General features: G+C 41.0%; 1 protein-coding gene across 3 annotated transcripts in view; it reads right to left on the bottom strand.

Annotated features, from left to right (window-relative positions):
- Positions 1-17,280, bottom strand: part of myripb (myosin VIIA and Rab interacting protein b) — a 129,066-nt gene that overhangs the window by 48,566 nt on the left and 63,220 nt on the right. For all 3 annotated transcript variants that reach the window (XM_085468574.1, XM_085468572.1, XM_085468573.1), the window contains exon 3: positions 9,572-9,793. In XM_085468574.1, coding sequence (XP_085324700.1) covers positions 9,572-9,793 — 222 coding nt within the window. The remainder of the gene's footprint in view (positions 1-9,571; positions 9,794-17,280) is intronic.

The following is a 17,280-nucleotide window of genomic DNA, read 5'->3' as shown; positions in this document are numbered from 1 at the left end:
GGAGTTTTTTTGAACCTAAGGCTACATCTAAGCTAAACCATTTTCCTTGCAAAACTCTGCTTTAATGAAAACTATATCAGTTTACAGCACATTTATAATTCCCATTGATATTAACTGTAAATACAGCTATATCATTTAGGTAGAGTGGGTATGATCCTAGACTCAGGAGATGGACCTGTAGCTTGCATAAAATTGACTTACTGGGGCAATTCGGCTACTTTTGGGCAAGATGGCCTGCTGAATGGTTGTTCTTCACGGAGTCTGCGATAAAACTCGACATTCAATTTTCCTGCGAGAACACTCGGATCGCTTGAAAAAAAGAAAAAGAGAGGCGATCAAACCGTCTAGACTGAAAGTTAGGGAAGATAAAAAGAAAACTCAGACAACGAGAAGGAGAAATTATTTGGTTTTAATAAACGTTTAAACTTTATTAGTCGATATCTAGAGAAGCGAGACCCAAAGGTTTTAGCTTAATCTGTAAGGATTAAGTAAACAGTTACTGAATTGTTGCTGCAAAGCAAACACACTCACATTGGAGCATTTCCCATTGGCAGACAAAGTCACAACAAATGAGAAACAAGTATCCACAAAAGGATGAAGAAATAGGAAAAGGCATGAGAGTCTGCTACTACTGTTCCAGTTTCATATGGGCGACTGACATCACCCATCTAAAAGTTTCGGCACATCCAGGCTCAAGCACAATCCCGGTGTTTTCAAACCACAACTGGGTCAGCAGAGATTCTTAAAAGTCCCAGTTTTAGATTAGTGTGCATGCTAAAACTAAAACATATTAGTGTGGATGTACACTGGGTGCCGTAAGTGCGTTTGTGTGTGCATCTTGTGAGAGGCCGTGCGCGTGCCTACTGTCCCGGGTGACTCTATGAAATGCAAATTACAGGCAGGAGTTATGATCGACTGGTGGCTACTGTGTCAGCTGCGCTGGACACGAGACAAGGCTGTGAAGGAGGGAGAGAGGAGGAGGAGGAGAAGGAAGCAGAGAGGGTGATTAGTGGCTCTCTCTCCTGTGCCTGCAGCTCAGAGAGATGCAGGGTTTGTGAGTTGGTTCAGCTGCACTCTTGTTTCTGATAAAAAAGCTTCCCGGAAGTATGGGAATGTTCAGAGTCCCAGTTTAGTGTCAATTTTGGATGCTGATTTTAATAAACCTGAGCAAGTTTACATGGAATTATATTTCCCAGCAGTGCAAAATATGATTACACCCACATTAATTTGCATTACGGTTAACTGTGTTGTGTGATAAACATTCCAACCTAGAAACTGATAGTGCTGCACTGTGATGAATGAAAGAGGGGGTCGGGACTTTCATTGTTCACCCACTGAGGCTTGCAACTTTCTATTTAGGCTCTTTATTGGAAAACAGCAAGGAACCTGTCCTGCAATGCACGGTGCACCCAGCTGCTAGAAACCTGGCAGAAACATGGAGTAAACAAGCAGCAAGAAACAAAGCAAGACAGACATGCAAATGTCTTATTAAAAATGAGACACATTTCATCTGCAGCCTGGCGCTGTAGGGCACACCCTCCCCGTCTAAGACTATAGTCTTGCTCACCCACACTGATAAAAATACCCCCGCAAGGAGGACAGAAAAAGATCACACTGTGACTTGCTTCCTCTGCTAGCCGTAGGTGCTTGTCTGGCAGCAGCGTGAGAGTTCACTGAATTTTTGCACCGGTGTCTTAGTAAACACACACGCTATTGTTTTGGGATGATTTGGAGACGCTAACATAAATATTCATGAGCAAAAAATGTGAATGCAGTAAAAAAAAGAAAGAAAATTAAATCTCATGCTTACATTTTGTATTTGTGTGGAGGTGTTGATAAGGGGGAAGATTAATGGGTTTGGAGACAGGCAGGTGAAAAGTCAGAGAAACTGCACAGTCAACATAAAAGCTGCATATTTGAATTCATGCACTCTAATAAAACTGTAAAAGAAAAAAATATACAGCTGTACAAAACAACCTGTTTGTCTGGCTCTGTCAGACTAGAGTAAAAACAAGACAACAATCTTCTTGTAAACCTGAAAAACCGGTGGCTGCCTGGTAACTTGACTGAATTTTTCCATTGCAAGTGGTTGTGGTGGCCAACTAGTTGCCCAGAAGCTACCTTTGAGCAACCACTTGTGATCACAAAGTGCTTGCACCTATCTTGAAACAACTGTTTCAGCTCAGACCGACTGCAGTCACTCTCAGATTGGCGAAGGTTTCTAAATAATTGCTGTCTAATTTATAAATGCAAACAGATGTGTGGTGGATTTTTGTTTGATATGTATAACTATGTAACTATATACACTATATATCTATGTGCACTGAACATATATATTTTAACTTTCATGTAGAGTCTTAAGCACAAGACATTTTGCTTCACCGAGGTTTATTAAGGTGGTGCAGTAACAGGGCAGTTAATGCTGCTGAGAGTTCTGCTGCATAACTCACTCTCCAGCTAACTAACCTTCCCTAATACACACTCAACGTCTTTCATGCAGCACAACCAAAACAGTAAACACATCACGATAAAATATCATACGATACACACACACACACACACACACACACACACACACACACACACACACACACTTTGAACTACACTGAAGTGTTTTAAGAACCTATGTAGTTATAAGATTATATATTAATAATTAGGATTAATGTGTGACCTTTGACCATGTTGTGACCTATTGTCAGAGGGCAAAGCAAAGGGTTAACCTAAGGGTGTCCCTTTGGCCAGGGCACTCAGCTAGAGCCCTGCCCGTACCCTGGCCTGTACCTGACCTCTGCAGCTGTGTTTGGGCGCGTGGGAAAGTTACTCAGCAGCAGGGGGCGGGGATACTGGTCCCAGTATATTAGAGGACCAGAGGACACCCCCAGCACTTTTTCCCCTCTGCTGTTACTCTCTGTCCGTCTCTGTGTTGCTCTGCTGTCTGTGCTTAAGGCTGTACACCCGGGGTTTCGCTTTGCTTGCTTTCTGCTATGTAATTTTCTTGCTAAATGTCTGTATGTATTTTTCCTGCTGTTCGTATGATTCAGTGTATTAAACTCTGTTCCAAGAATTCTACTCTTTTCCAGAGCATCTTTTTGAGTGTCTTGATTTTAATTGGATCTAAAGAGGTTGGATCTCCACATCGTGGGTGGGAGAAGGTTATCAAGATGGCTTCAAAATTTGCGACCACAGATGCCCAACACGTTGCAATCAATCTGAACCAGTCTACGTGAGTGAGAATAAATTTTTTGTGATGTCTCTTTCCTGCAAGGGACTCGAAACAGCTGGTTGCCAATTGGTTGTTTTCTGATTACTTTCCTATAAGGTTGAGCATCAGTTTGCAATTAAATTGCCATCCTGCAGCAGCTGTATCACTATTTGTGGAGGAATTTCAATTTCAAATCTATGCAGTTATGAGTTAATCTATGTGAATTTCTGTGTATGCTGAAGGTGACAGATTCGCGATTTTCACCAGTCTGGAACAGTTAATTACACTATTATTACAAACCGATTGCATGTCATTGCCAACTTGACCAGATTGCAACACAAACTGAAAGGAGACCGTTCCATCTTACTGCAGTTTTATCGAGACCAAAAGTCTCTTTGAAGACTGACTGCAAGTGGTTGGAGACCCCCGTCTTTGAAACAACCATGTCAAAGGCAACAAGATTACAGCTTCTGTAATTTTGGTCATGCTGCCTCTCCAACTACTGCTTCCCCTAGTGTGTCTGTAGCATTAATGAGCTACGGTGTAGAGGGGCTGTTTAAGAAAATCAATTAAACAGTTACAAGATTGATTTGCCTTAAAAGCTGAAATGATTTCAATATGGGGCTTTGTGGTGAGAACAGCACGGCAGCGTGTCAGCACAAGGAGATTTAGGCAATCAATAAATAGTCTACAATACACAATGGAAGAATGGGCAGGTGGAATCAAATGGCAGAAACAGACTAGAGAATTTGTCAAATGTCACGATTTTAAAAGGATCTAAACATGCTACTGATGCAGTTAGATTTCTATGCAAATGCATTTTTATGCCATGAACAAAGTATTCACACGACGAGACCAGAGGCAGTAGCATCACATTCCTTTGGGTGAATCATCTGATCAGCACCCCTTCATCTCCTTTTAAATGAACCTATTGCTATGAGACTGACAACCAGAGGTGTGGACTCGAGTCACATGACTTGGACTCGAGTCAGACTCGAGTCATTAATTTTATGACTTTAGACTTGACTTGAAAAAATGTTCTAAGACTTGTGACTTGACTTGGACTTTTACACCAATGACTTGGGACTTGAATTGGACTTGAACCGGTTTACTTGAAAAGACTTGATATTTTACCCCAAATATAAAATTTAACATGCATATTATATAGAGATTGAAAATGTGACGTCATTCACGGGTAGAACCGCAAAGGATTCTGGGAACTCGTGGCAAGCGGTACTAGCGCACGCAGGCTTTCAATTGAAACCAGTCACACAGCGATAAAAAGAAACACAAAAATGTCAAGAAGCTGTTGTGTTATTAACTGCAATAGCTGGTCGCATGACAGCCACGGGAAGCCGACGGGTAAAGAGATCGGTTGTTATCGGATTACGTCGTTGAAGAGAAATTGTTCGAGCCATGTTTCCGAAGTAACAAAGATGCGACTGGATTGCAGCCATTCAAAGACCAATTATAACGTCCCAGAACACTCCAGCTCACAGGTTAGTCTGCTCCAAGCATTTCCACAAAGGTCAGTCTGCTGTTGTAGTTAATGCGTCATTTTTCTTAACATAATTGGTGATATAGGTTACAAGCAAGTCTGGCGCTGAACAGAAATTGTCGCGCTATGCTCCTTTATTTATTGTGTTTATTGTGCATAAATAGTGAATTGTCCTGACAGAATATTGTGTTTCGCTTCTGTTATTATGGTACATTGACAAAAACATATACTTTTATTCACAGGGTAAAACAGTTGTTTTGTATCACTAATTGCCCAGTACGATTACAGCATACAGTATTATTGTCACTGCTACATTTCTGTGATGCTACCAGAAATTATTTCCACTGCTAATTAATTACCGTTGAGCTCAAAGGTCCTATTAATAAACGGTTAACGAATGTGTATTTATGAAGACGATTTGTGAGACTGGTAAACTTATGATACGTACGATGGTCTTTACTTTCTACACGGTGCATTTCAAGGTCGTGCACCCATCCGGCGGTAAACTGTACCTGGGCTTGTTGCAGTGACCGGAAGTTACTAAACTTCATGAGTGTATGCACTCACTCCAAGAAGCGTATGATTATAAATATGCATATAAATATGCTACGATGAGATAGCTGACTTCATCTAACTAGCAAATGTTTTCCAGGCTACGTTGGTGATGCAGTTTTTTTTTAAATTATATATTTTTTAAAATATCATTTATTTATGTATGATATTTTTGTCATGCGATTTTAAAGCCGGTCCTACAAGCGCATCCAAGAATAACATGCAGCTTATCTCAGAACTGTCGGTGAAAATTATTCTTGGAGCTAGGTTTAATTGAGCTGCATTTTAAAGAGGTGCAATTTCACAATTTGTGTATATTTTCTAAGTTCACTATTTTGTCATGTGTTGAGAAAAACACAGATTTAAAAATTACATGGTCTAATATTTACATTTAGCATATAACTGCAACATGCTTTTTTTCGTTTTTTTTTTAAAGACTCGAAAGGACTTGAAATTCAAAATTTCAGACTTGTGACTTTACTTGGACTTTTACACCAGTGACTTGAGACTCGACTCTGACTTGCCTGACATTACTTGAGACTTGACTTGAGACTTGAGGATAAAGACTTGAGACTTACTTGAGACTTGCAAAACAATGACTTGGTCCCACCTCTGCTGACAACCTCTGTCAATCACAAATCTGAATCATTCAGATGTGGTGTGAACCATCAATATGGTTCTCGTTAGACATGAAAACAAACAGAAGGACCTCCCGGATTCACAAACAGCTTCTAGGACTGAACAGGGAGTGCTATTTGTAGCAGTGAGTGGATGTAACATATATGTGGATGTGTGAGGTTGCATGTTACCAGTAGCGACTACATGCTCTTTACGATGTACGATGCACAGCTAACGTCACATCGTAACTGCAGCAGCGCACATGGAAATGTCTGTTCAAGAGGACTCTGAGGTATATGTGCAGGGATCTGTTTGCGCTTGTTCTTGCTAATCTATAAGTTGCACAGTAAAATGATGTGCATCCATGCGTGATCTGATTAAAACATTAAAATTAATGGCAAAAAAACCAATTAATGTAAGTTTCAGCATGGCTTTCTGCTTCTCTGTGAATTCCTCATGCATGTGCTTGTGTGTAAGCCTCGCCTGTTTGCATGAGTGTCTGCGTACATGTACTGTACAGCGTAGCAGATGCCATAATCTCCTCAAAGTCATGCTTTAGGATGAGATTACGAAAACAGTACAAACATTTTGTCTGTTCGGTTTTTTTGTTTTGTTTTTTTGCAATTTCTGTGCAGACCAGCCCTCTGTGCATACACTGCCTGACAACTCTATATAGAGATGCACAGAGGAGCCCCTATAGTTTAAATGCAGGGAGTTGCAGTAGCTCTAATGTAAATGTGGAAAAGATGGATGAAAAGAGAATACTAAACTAAAAGCAAGAGAAGGCTGGGGGTAGCAGAGTAGCAAGTATTTTTTCCAAAGGCAGAGACAAAGAGAAAGCAACAAAGCGATTTGTGAGACACAGCAAAAGGAGAATTTACTTGCATTTCCACTCTTGAATAACTGGGACAGGTCATTTCCTCTTCTGTCATTCCTTTTTCATCCTTCTGCCCTCCCTTCTTCTTCCTCTCTCTTGACCTTACTTACTCCCTCTCTGCCCCTTTAACATTCTCACCAGTGCTTGGGTGAGAAACTTGAGCCGAAAGGAGAAAAAAAAAATTACTTTTCAGTTCCCGCTAAAATGTTTTGACTTCTCCGATAAAAACCACTGGTGTGTGGCAAGTGTGATTATACTATGTGTGAGCGGTTGTGTGTGTTTGAAGACCATGGGCCGAGGATGCCGTTAATTTAACCAGGCTGCAAAATGGTCATGCCTGTCCCATCCGTTCAGGAGGGGACAGATGCGTTTGGTGCGTGTGTGTATACATATATATATATATATATATATATATATGTGTATGTGTGTGAGTATATGCGTGTTTCACAAGGCTAGAAAGGTGTTATTACAAAGCTGCCGAATCACTGAGTCTTCTCTACAGATACCATCTGCCATCGACACGCAACCATTTCTGTGGTTGCCCTGAAACATTTATGCAACCCATTACAACATCTATGTCAACCAGTCCTGCTCACACTTGATTAACAAACATAACCGATGCACGTCCTCATGTCTGCTTGCATGCGAGCATAAGTCTGCCTGGATATACATGCATACATTCTAATAGGCATCCATGTGTGAGTGGGTGACTTTAGCCTCTGAGTGCGTCCATGTGTGCAATGATTACAAATCTGCTTTCCGTAGTTGGATCACACTTGTGGGCAGCGTGGCCACGCCACTGTGAATGTTGATGGACAGCCGGTGAATGCGAGTGAGAGCATTTGGCGGTTTGTTTCCTTTGCGAACAGATTTTGCATTTAACCAGAAATGGTTCAAAAAGAGACAAAACCCATGAAGTTTTTTCAACTCGTGAGTTTGACTAACACTGTATTTCATTCGATGTTTTCTCTAATGAAAATAGTGTTGATGAGGAGGTAAGTTGCATCGAACCGGTGCATTTCTTGCAATCGTAACTAATAGCTATTTCTGAAAATCAAATTCCAGCCTTCTCTTCCCAGTGAAAGCTGTTCCAAACGACATGACTCCACCCAGAGAGAGTAATTCATGCTAAAACCAGATTTAGGCTTGTTTAATGCGCTAATGAAAAGTGCTGTATTTATATGTAGCTGATAGACGGCAATGCTGTGACATCAGGTCCATCTGTGACTCAGTCTAAAGCTGTAATGAGAACACTACAGAGCCCCCAGCAGAGGTACACACACACACACACACGCATTCAAAAGGAAGACAGACAGAAAGAAGAAGAAGATGAGGGGGAGAGGTGATCGATGCAAATCTTGTCACCTCCTTTGACTACCATCACCTCTTTCCCTCCTTCTCCTCCTCTTCTTCGCTGCCTCTCCTGCTCCCACTCCTCCTTCTCCCTCCTGTCTCACACACCAGGACCGAGGGCAGCGGATCTAACTCAATACACCATGCAGCAAAAATCAATGACAGACAGAAAGAGACAGAGCTAGGCGACTGAGGGGATGAAATAAGGCGAGGGGCGGCGTAATTTTTTTTTTCGGCGGCTTTGTTGCGCTTTTAAATCCTGTCCACTCCTACTACCCTAACCCTAAACACACACACACACACACACACACACACACACACACACACACACACACACACACTCAGAAAATGCTAAATGCAGCACATATACACATGCCTGCTGTTTTTTCTGGAGTGTTGCTAATATTACAACAAAAAAATTACACCTTTGAAGACATCACCTCATACAAAAGAAGCTTTTACAAGCTGATACTTAGAGCCTAAACACACACATATATATCATATCCCAAACCCCACTGAATCCACCACAAATGGACTCACACTTTGGCGTTGTATTTTCAACAACCTGCTCAGACACAGAGAGTTTAATATTCATCTAATGGCAAGTCGGGACACACGAATAACTCCCAAGGCTTTGGACAAAACTGCATGCATAAACAGCCCAAAACAGACACAGACACATACATATGCACACACAGCAGGCATTTGCAAATGCAATTGGCTCCGGCACGTTCCCCTGCATCACACGCTCCTGATTGTTTTGGTTTTTTTGTCCTTCAAATCACAAACATGCATTGATTCCTTTAAAACCCTGACTTTTTTGTTTGGGAGAAAAGCAGAAAGAAATCATTTATTTTACTGTAGAAATTGGGTCTTTTTATGTAAATGTGAAATCTGCTGGGGAAAAATGGACACGTGCCAATTTTCATCACCACTGCCTTGTTGTATCTCTATTACCAACAGTTCATATCAACAATCGTAACATTTATTTTATAACTTTTCTCCACCTTTTCATTAACTGCCCTGCACTTTTCCCCTTCATCACCATATTAAACATGCAGAAAAATGCAAATGGAAACAGGGATGTTTCAGTAAGAAAGGATTGGACAGTATGATGTTTAAAAAAGCAGCAAAACAAAAATCAGAAAAAGACTCAAAACACACCCATCCTTAAGGCACTGTCACCATCAAAGTCCACCTTTCCCTCTCGTTCATTCACTTTTCCCCATCTGTCTCCTTCAGAGTCAGTATTCCTACAGCCCTCTTCCTCACTTAATTTTCTTTTCTTCTTTCATAAATTCCCTCCCGTTTACCCCCCCATCAATTTTCCTCTTCCTTCAGTCTCCTCCAGCCAGCCAATTCATAGCTTCTCTCATATCTCTCACCCTCATTCATTCCACTGACCTAATCTCCCCTGCCTCTGCCTCTGCCCAGGGTGTGTATGTGAACGTGTCTGCGTGGAAACACTAACCTGCCCTTCTGGCACGCTGAGCAGAGCCACGCTTTGTCCCTCTTGCTGTAGGTGCAGCAGGTCTTGCAGACGTTGTACTGGCAGTCCGGGCACTGGCGCTTGGGGTTGAGCAGGAAGGTGAAGGGCGCGCAGCAGCGGATGCAGCAGTGCTCGTTGAAGCGGTGCTGCTTGGAGAGGATGGAGCATCTGCTGCCTTCCTCCGCCAGCTCCTGCTTCATCTCGCTGAAACCGGGAGAGCGAGAGGGAGAGAAAGCGAAAGAGAGAGAAAGAGAGAGAGAGAGATAGGATGAGGGGAGGGAGGGAGAGAGAGAGAGAGAGGGGGGATGTGAGCGCCTGGTTGAGAGGTAGGACGTGAAAACGGCGGAGGACGCCGCGATGCAGAGTGAATGAAAAAACTGTGGCAAATGAAAAATTGGGCGGTGGGGGGTGAACAAGGGAAGGGCAGAAGGGGTCAAGGGTTTGGTGAAAACACTCTGCTGCTCCATGTTTCTGCCTCAAACGCCTTCTCTTTCCCTTACGCCGATTTTGTGGAATTAACGTGATGGCTGACATTTCAATTTGCGAGGACCTGTCATGCCTTTTTTTTTTGCACTTCAGTCGGAACTCCGCTGAGGACAGCATGTCATGCGCATCCAAAGCATCAGATGAAACTGAATTGTAGTTTGTTAATCAAGATATTATGAGGTTTGGAATAATTACAATAAACTGGCTTAAATCGCAGTTAAGTTGAAGGTCAATACACACAAATTAGCCTGACTGGGAAAAAAGGAGCATAAATAGAAAACCTCTGATGAGTTACTCAAACTAAGGTTTAAAATCACATAAGTGATGAACAAAGACTCGCTGATCACATCAGAGAACTGTTTCCACTGATCAGCAATTAGGAATTAGGCTAAAAAGTTGAACAAAACCAACTGAAAAAAACAAACAATAATCCACAGTCTCAGCTGACTCTGACAATCCTACAGCTTCCAAAAATTAAGTGAGACTAAATTTATATCCTTCACCTGTAGCTGGGTATTAAGCTTATGAGAGAGACAGTATAATACGGACTGTTAATCAGTGTTTTAACCAGCAAAGCATCTTTCCTATCCGAAGCCTCAAGTGTTCACATTAACTATGCACATGGGTTTACCTCTGCAGGATTTGTGCTTACTGGGCAAAATGCAAAATCAGCAGAGGCTACAATAAATTATGTAATGGTTCGCATTTGTATCATAAACACATCCTCATCATCATCATCATCATCATCATTCGATGTTGCACTTGTGTCAGCTATATTTAAAATGACCCTCAGTGAGAAGGAGAGCTCGAGTAAGAACACATTTATCCATGTTTACATCATCAGCCATCACTTGTCATTAGGCACGAGCGGCAGCTGAGATGCAGAGATCGAGATGTTGCTGCTGGCGAGGTGTGAAAGTGAGTTCAGCTTGAATGGGCAGCGGGTAAATTATTTAAAGCCTCTACCCTACCCTCAACCAGGTCACGGCCTACTGAGCTTACGCTGATCTCACAGATGCACACATGTGCATGGCAGATGGGGCTTATATGTGCATACCACAGGCGTTAGAAGTATTCTTTACACCACAGAGTCAATCCTAACCAAACCACTAAGTCATACATGAAAAATTAAGTAGGGAGCAAAAAGTGTGGTGAATGCAGCATATTGCAAATTTCCTGTGTGTATTTTGTGTACATGTTGTGTCGAACCAGCGGGGACCCTGCACTCTCCTGCTTCCCTAAGTTATTAACGCTGCTCCTCGAGCAGATCTCCTCTGCCGCCTCGCTGATTGCTTTTCCTATGCATCATTAGACGTAGCATAATAACAAGACAAACCAACCATTTCATATACAGCACCATGTGAGAAAGAGGTAGGTTTGGGGTGACGAGCGTGGGCGTTGCATATGGACACGGACGTAAACAATTATATACAAAAAACGTATTCAAAAGAAGGCTTTCATAGTTTTGCAGCTGGCAAATATTGGTTGCACTCAAATTAAATGATAAATGAAAATATTCAAAACACATTTATGTGCGCAAAGAAAAGCAAGGGAAATATATGCAGAGAACATTAATATCTCAATAAGCTAAAGAGGCAATTGCCTGGAAATCATTTCCCTCAATCCTGATTATGATCAGGATCCATTTTGCCTTTCTGCTTTCGTGTTATGGGTTTAATGAGCAGCCCAGTTAGACTGCAGCTAGCTATAGCCATTTAATTAAATGATCGGGCAAATGTACACATATCCAAAGACAAAGAGTGCTCATCATGCCTGCTATCGCTTCACATTACCTCATTTCCCTGTTAATGAGACATGAAAACCTGTGCTCAGTGCAGAGTAATCGGTGTAGATACATGTGGGTCATCCAGGTATTAGCAAGGCACAATTGGCCTCAGTGAGAAATAACACAAGGTGCTCTCTATTCACAAAGCAGTGTTTTGAGTTACTGATTTTTAACAGGTGTTTGGCATACAGCTTATAATATAATAATAATGTGCTGGAAATATTATAGCATTACATTTTAAAGAATGCTCCAAAATTCCTGCTAACGGTTGATAGCTCAGGCATGCTAGAGTAAAAAAATAGAACTGCAAGCTCCTTGTGAAAGAAAAGAGGAACATCTGCCATTGCCTTGTGCTTGCATTTAATTACCAGCTCATTTTTGATCACAGGGTGGTTGGCAACCCGTCTCCAAACAGTCATGGTCCACCTCAGAGGATCACTCTCAGACAGACTGGCGAAAGTTTGCAAATAACCGCCATCTACTATATAAACACATGACACAACATGTTGCAGTCAGTCTTAGTCAGTCTGCAGCACTGAGAGCAACTTGTCTGAAACGAGTCTCTTTCAAATAGGACACTCTGGCTGCAGACTGGTTTATTAGTATTTGTTATTCGGTATATATGCCTATATAAAAGATTATCCTATATAAAGGATTTCTGTTTCAGATCTTTGGGTTTCTGACTGAACTCTGAATGTATGGAGTTAATGTGAAGGACGATGATAACAAATTTGCAATTTTCACAGGTTTATCATAATTAATTGCCATATTATCACAAACAGATTGCATATAATGGTCAACTGGACCCCATTCAGTCAAACTCATAGCAAACTGACCTCATCTTAACAGTGTTTCAATGCACCAACGTCGCGTGGAAGCTGACTACTGACTACGACTGAACGGAGACCTGATCCCAGTCTTCAAAGGAACCATTTCAAAGGCAACAAGGTCGCAGGTTCATTGCACAGTAATTTTGCTTGTTTTGAATCACTGTTTTTCCTACTGTACTAAGTTTACTAAGCTACAACACAAATATTTTGTTTAAATTTCTGCTTCATCTTTTTGGTCCAATGTCGTTGTCTTCTTCCAGTTGCTCCCTTTAAAAAAAACAACACACAAATGTGCGAAATAGTTAATAACTGGACTTTGTGGTAACACAGACATTTTCTTTTAACCCAACTCAGAGTACATTGCTTTTATACATCTTCTCTTGCGCTATGCAAAGAGATTTATCTCCTATATCGCAGTCTGAGACATTCTTGTTGATCTTTAATTGATTCACACAGAGATCTTTGGTTTAATAAGAGTGTTGTGCTTACAAAAAACTCCATAAATAATTCAATAATGAGGGTGAACTGTTTAAAATTCACTCTTTTATCTTTAAAGGAGGATAAAATACTACATTTTTATTTATTAAATAAGGTCAGTCACTCATTAAAATTAATCGTATTTTGTCAATCAATATGTGTATTGCACTACTATAACAGAATGGGCTGAGAATGTTTGGGAAATGACAGTAACCATTAAATGAATTTAAAAACAATATTTATATAGTTACAGAGCCAAACTGTTGATTAACCGTCACATTTATCAATTTTACTTCATCTCGGCTCAGTTTATTTTAGAATAGAATAGAATAGAATAGAATTCAACTTTATTGTCATTGCACATGCACAGGTACAGGGCAACGAAACGCAGTTTGCATCCATCCAGAAGTGCTTAGTGATATAGATATATTACAATATATATTAGCAATAATATAGATATGTAAGTATATTACAGAAATGGGTCTATTATGTTATAATGTACACGGTATGAAGTATGTTGTGAATATTCTATAACTATAAGTATGTACAGGCTGTAGTGAGTACAAGCTATGTACAGGCTATGAACAGGATATAAATATGAAAAACTATACAGAATATGAAATAAATAACTTTACAGAAATCTGAGATATACAGCTATACAGAAATGGGAACTATGCAAGTTGTAAACAGTTGTAGGGTTAAAAATTATCGTATGTACAGAATGATTATTTACACAGAGCTATACAGTAGTGCAGTTAAGGTAAGTGAGGGTGTGGATAATTTCTACAGAGGCTATATAAAGTGCTAGTGGTTGTGAGTGGTGGTTCACTCCATGTTATTATTGTGTGTTTGAGGGTACAGTTGTCCATTGTGTGTGTGTGTGTGTGTATGTTCAGTCCATGAGTTAACGTGGGTCAGATGTCAGGAGGCAGAGTTCAGGAGTCTGACAGCTGTGGGGAAGAAGCTGTTGGTCTTAGTCTGGAGTCCTCCTGTAGTCCACGATGAGCTCCTTGGTCTTCTCGGTGTTAAGACTGCCAGGTAGAGCAGGTTAACCACTAGCACTGTATTCACACCATCTCTGGGTTTCCTCGCTGCATTTGAAATGCGTATAATATAATTAATTACTGAAGCCTTCCTTAATGTCAACATGATTAACTGTAGCAGCTCTGCAAAGTTCTACAGGTGCTGAAAGTTTAAGGATGCCAAACTGTTAAATTAAAAACGATTGATTATGCAAATAAGTCGCTGCAGTGCACATGTTGACGGTGCCATGGGTTTAAGAGGGGGGAGAGAGCACACCCGCTGAATACTAATTTGTTTTGTAATCCAATACAGAAGAGTTGGGATGATATGTGGACCTAATGATGTTCAGGCTATTTCTGAAAATCTGTCACTCCCAGCAAATATTGTTTGTGCTGAAGATCTATTAACTCGAGTCTTTTTCATCTCTTTCTCCTTTTCCATCAAGTCTGCCCTGCATCCCCTTCTCACTCACACTCCTAGTGTCTGTCAGCCATCCATTAACATAGTAATTTTCCCTCCGTTTCCACCTCTCCGTAATGTCCATTCCTCTCTCTCTCTTTCTGTCAGATGACACAGTCTCCCAGATGACAAACAGGCTGGCTTAGGCTTAAGTTTCTGGGTGATGTTGAATCATGTTATGATCAGATTTGTAATCTAGATAATGGCATTTTGCAGTCTGGCTGGAAAACAAAAACAATTGCGGTTTCTTTCTAAATGATGTATCGCCCTCTCAGCAGCTGTTCTCTTGCTCAGTGCAGAGCTCAAGAGTTATAGCTCTCAAAACAGTTGCACTGATGACCTAAGCCTGGCATCACAAATGCCCAAATGTGAATTACTCTGAAACCAGCTTTGATTTCCAAGGGGCATCGTCAGCAGGTAGCAGCCAAAATAGCTCTGGATGCAATTAAAGAGACCAAGAACCAGCACAAGGCTGAGTGGACATCCAGGAAGGTTTTGTCCAGGGCAGATAAAATACCAGTTTTCAAACTGGCCAGGAATCCAAGGGCTAATGACTAGCACACAAGTGAAAGTCACTGTGATTAATAAGGTGGATTAGCTGTGAAGAATCACTGTAAAGAATCACTACTGTCCATCCATCCTCTTCCGCTTACCTTTTTAGGGTCGCAGAGTGGGGGGGGAGCTGGAGCTTATCCCAGCTGTAGGGTGAGAGGCAGACAACAATTCGCACTCACATTCAGACATATGGGCAATTTAGTGTTACCAATTAACCTATCCCCACTAACTGCATGTCTTTGGACGCACAATCTGATATCCTCGTGTTCATCTGATGATGTGGGAACAACACCAACACGAGGATATCAGATCGGCTGTGGGAGGAAGCCAGAATACCCGGAGTGAACCTACGCAAATATCTATCTATCCATCGATATATATCATATATCTATATCTCATCAATCTATTCGAGTCGAATCACTTTCATTAGATACAGATATGGAAACACGTCTGTCAGCGTCAGCAACTGTGTTATAACTATAGTCATGTGAAAAAGTCAGGTTTGGTAGGACTCTATGCAGCCCTCTGAAAAACTGAGTCCACCTTTATTGCTTCTATAGGAATTAAGAGGGTAAGTAGCAGCAAAGTCCTGCTAATCAAATGACCTGGATTATGATCAAGTGTGACCACCTCTTTAAAAGCTTAGCCAAAACTGGGTCATGCAGCAAGACAAGGATCTCAAGCACAGCAGCAAATCTACAACAGAATGGCTGAAAAAAAAAAAGAAAAAGAATCAATGCATTGCAATGGTCCAGTCCAAAGTCCTGACCTCAACACCGAAGCAACAAAATTCCTCTCCAACGATGTGAGAGATTAATGAATTCATAGAGAAAAGTATAAATTCAAGTTATTGCTGCTGAACGATGGGTCAGTGTAGTTAGATTTTCTATAGATAGCATGGAGTCCTGTGTAAAGCTTCTGTTTCACATGACTGCATGCTGAACAGGCACACAATTAGCTAAATCCAAAGGTAATGAGTAAGTAGCATCAGAATAACTATCATGACAGTAAAACATATTACTAAGAACTTAAAAATCCCTCTTCATTTTAAACTTCAGGTTGCTGCATTTCTATACGAAGGCCAGGGAGACTCACCATCTCTGAATAAGGAATGGGATTTCATTTCTGAGCAAATATGGAGGGACTAGTGAAATCTGAAATGGCATAAATCGAAGCCTGCTTAAAGACCATGCAGGGTGTTTTTAAAGTTAATTCATCACTATAGAGATGCGCACTCAGCTAAAAACAAAATACAAGCACATAAGAGTACATAAATATTTGATATAACACACGGTAAAAAAAAAAAAAAACTGGCATGCGCAGTGTGATTTTGGATAAATGGCACAACTTTAATACAATAGGGAAAAATGTGGCGGTAGCATGTCATAGGAAGGTGGGGGTCACATGTAGTGATACTGTTAAGTTCATGTTGGTATTGCTGAGCAAAGCGCCGCAGAGAAAATGAGCGTAAAATATACCACAGAGACTTTTATCAAATGTTTGATCTGCCTGCTGCAGCAGAAACCTGCAAAACCAGTATCTGCACTTCACCAGAATCCCAGTGACTCACACAGCCTGGGAGCAGAGGGATGTGAGCAAAGACTGGGGTGACAGGATAGTATTAGTGTAGCGAAACTGTATGTGTGCGTGTGTGTCTGTATTTATTGATCAGAGTATTTTCAAGTGTACAGCAGCTAAACGCTTTGATAACTGAACTCGAGACTTTTCTGAGCACTTAAGCTGCCTTCACTTCAAAGTGGAAAATACAAAATGTACTTTGACTTGTGTTTGGATGTTTACAAAACTCACACAGTGGGACCTGTGTCCCTTCTGTGGTCAAAAAGAAACGCTTCTCACTGCAAATCATAGAGTGTTCGACTGAACAATTGATTAAATTTAGCGGAAGGTGAAAATGAGGGCAAGGTTTAAGAATTGATGGTTTAGGTCAGTCTTCAGGAAATGAATGTAATCAATGTGATGTCCTTTCAACTAATGAAAGTGCGACTGGCTGCCTGTATGGACTCAGGCTTGAGTCAGGATCTCAGCTTGACATCCCCTCCTGATGTTATTCAGCC

Source organism: Copadichromis virginalis, linkage group LG9 (genome assembly GCF_057382275.1).
Source record: "Copadichromis virginalis isolate Kocher_CV1m ecotype Utaka linkage group LG9, C_Virginalis_male_GT1.1, whole genome shotgun sequence".
Taxonomy (NCBI): domain Eukaryota; kingdom Metazoa; phylum Chordata; class Actinopteri; order Cichliformes; family Cichlidae; genus Copadichromis; species Copadichromis virginalis.
This window is presented reverse-complemented; position numbering and strand designations above follow the sequence as displayed.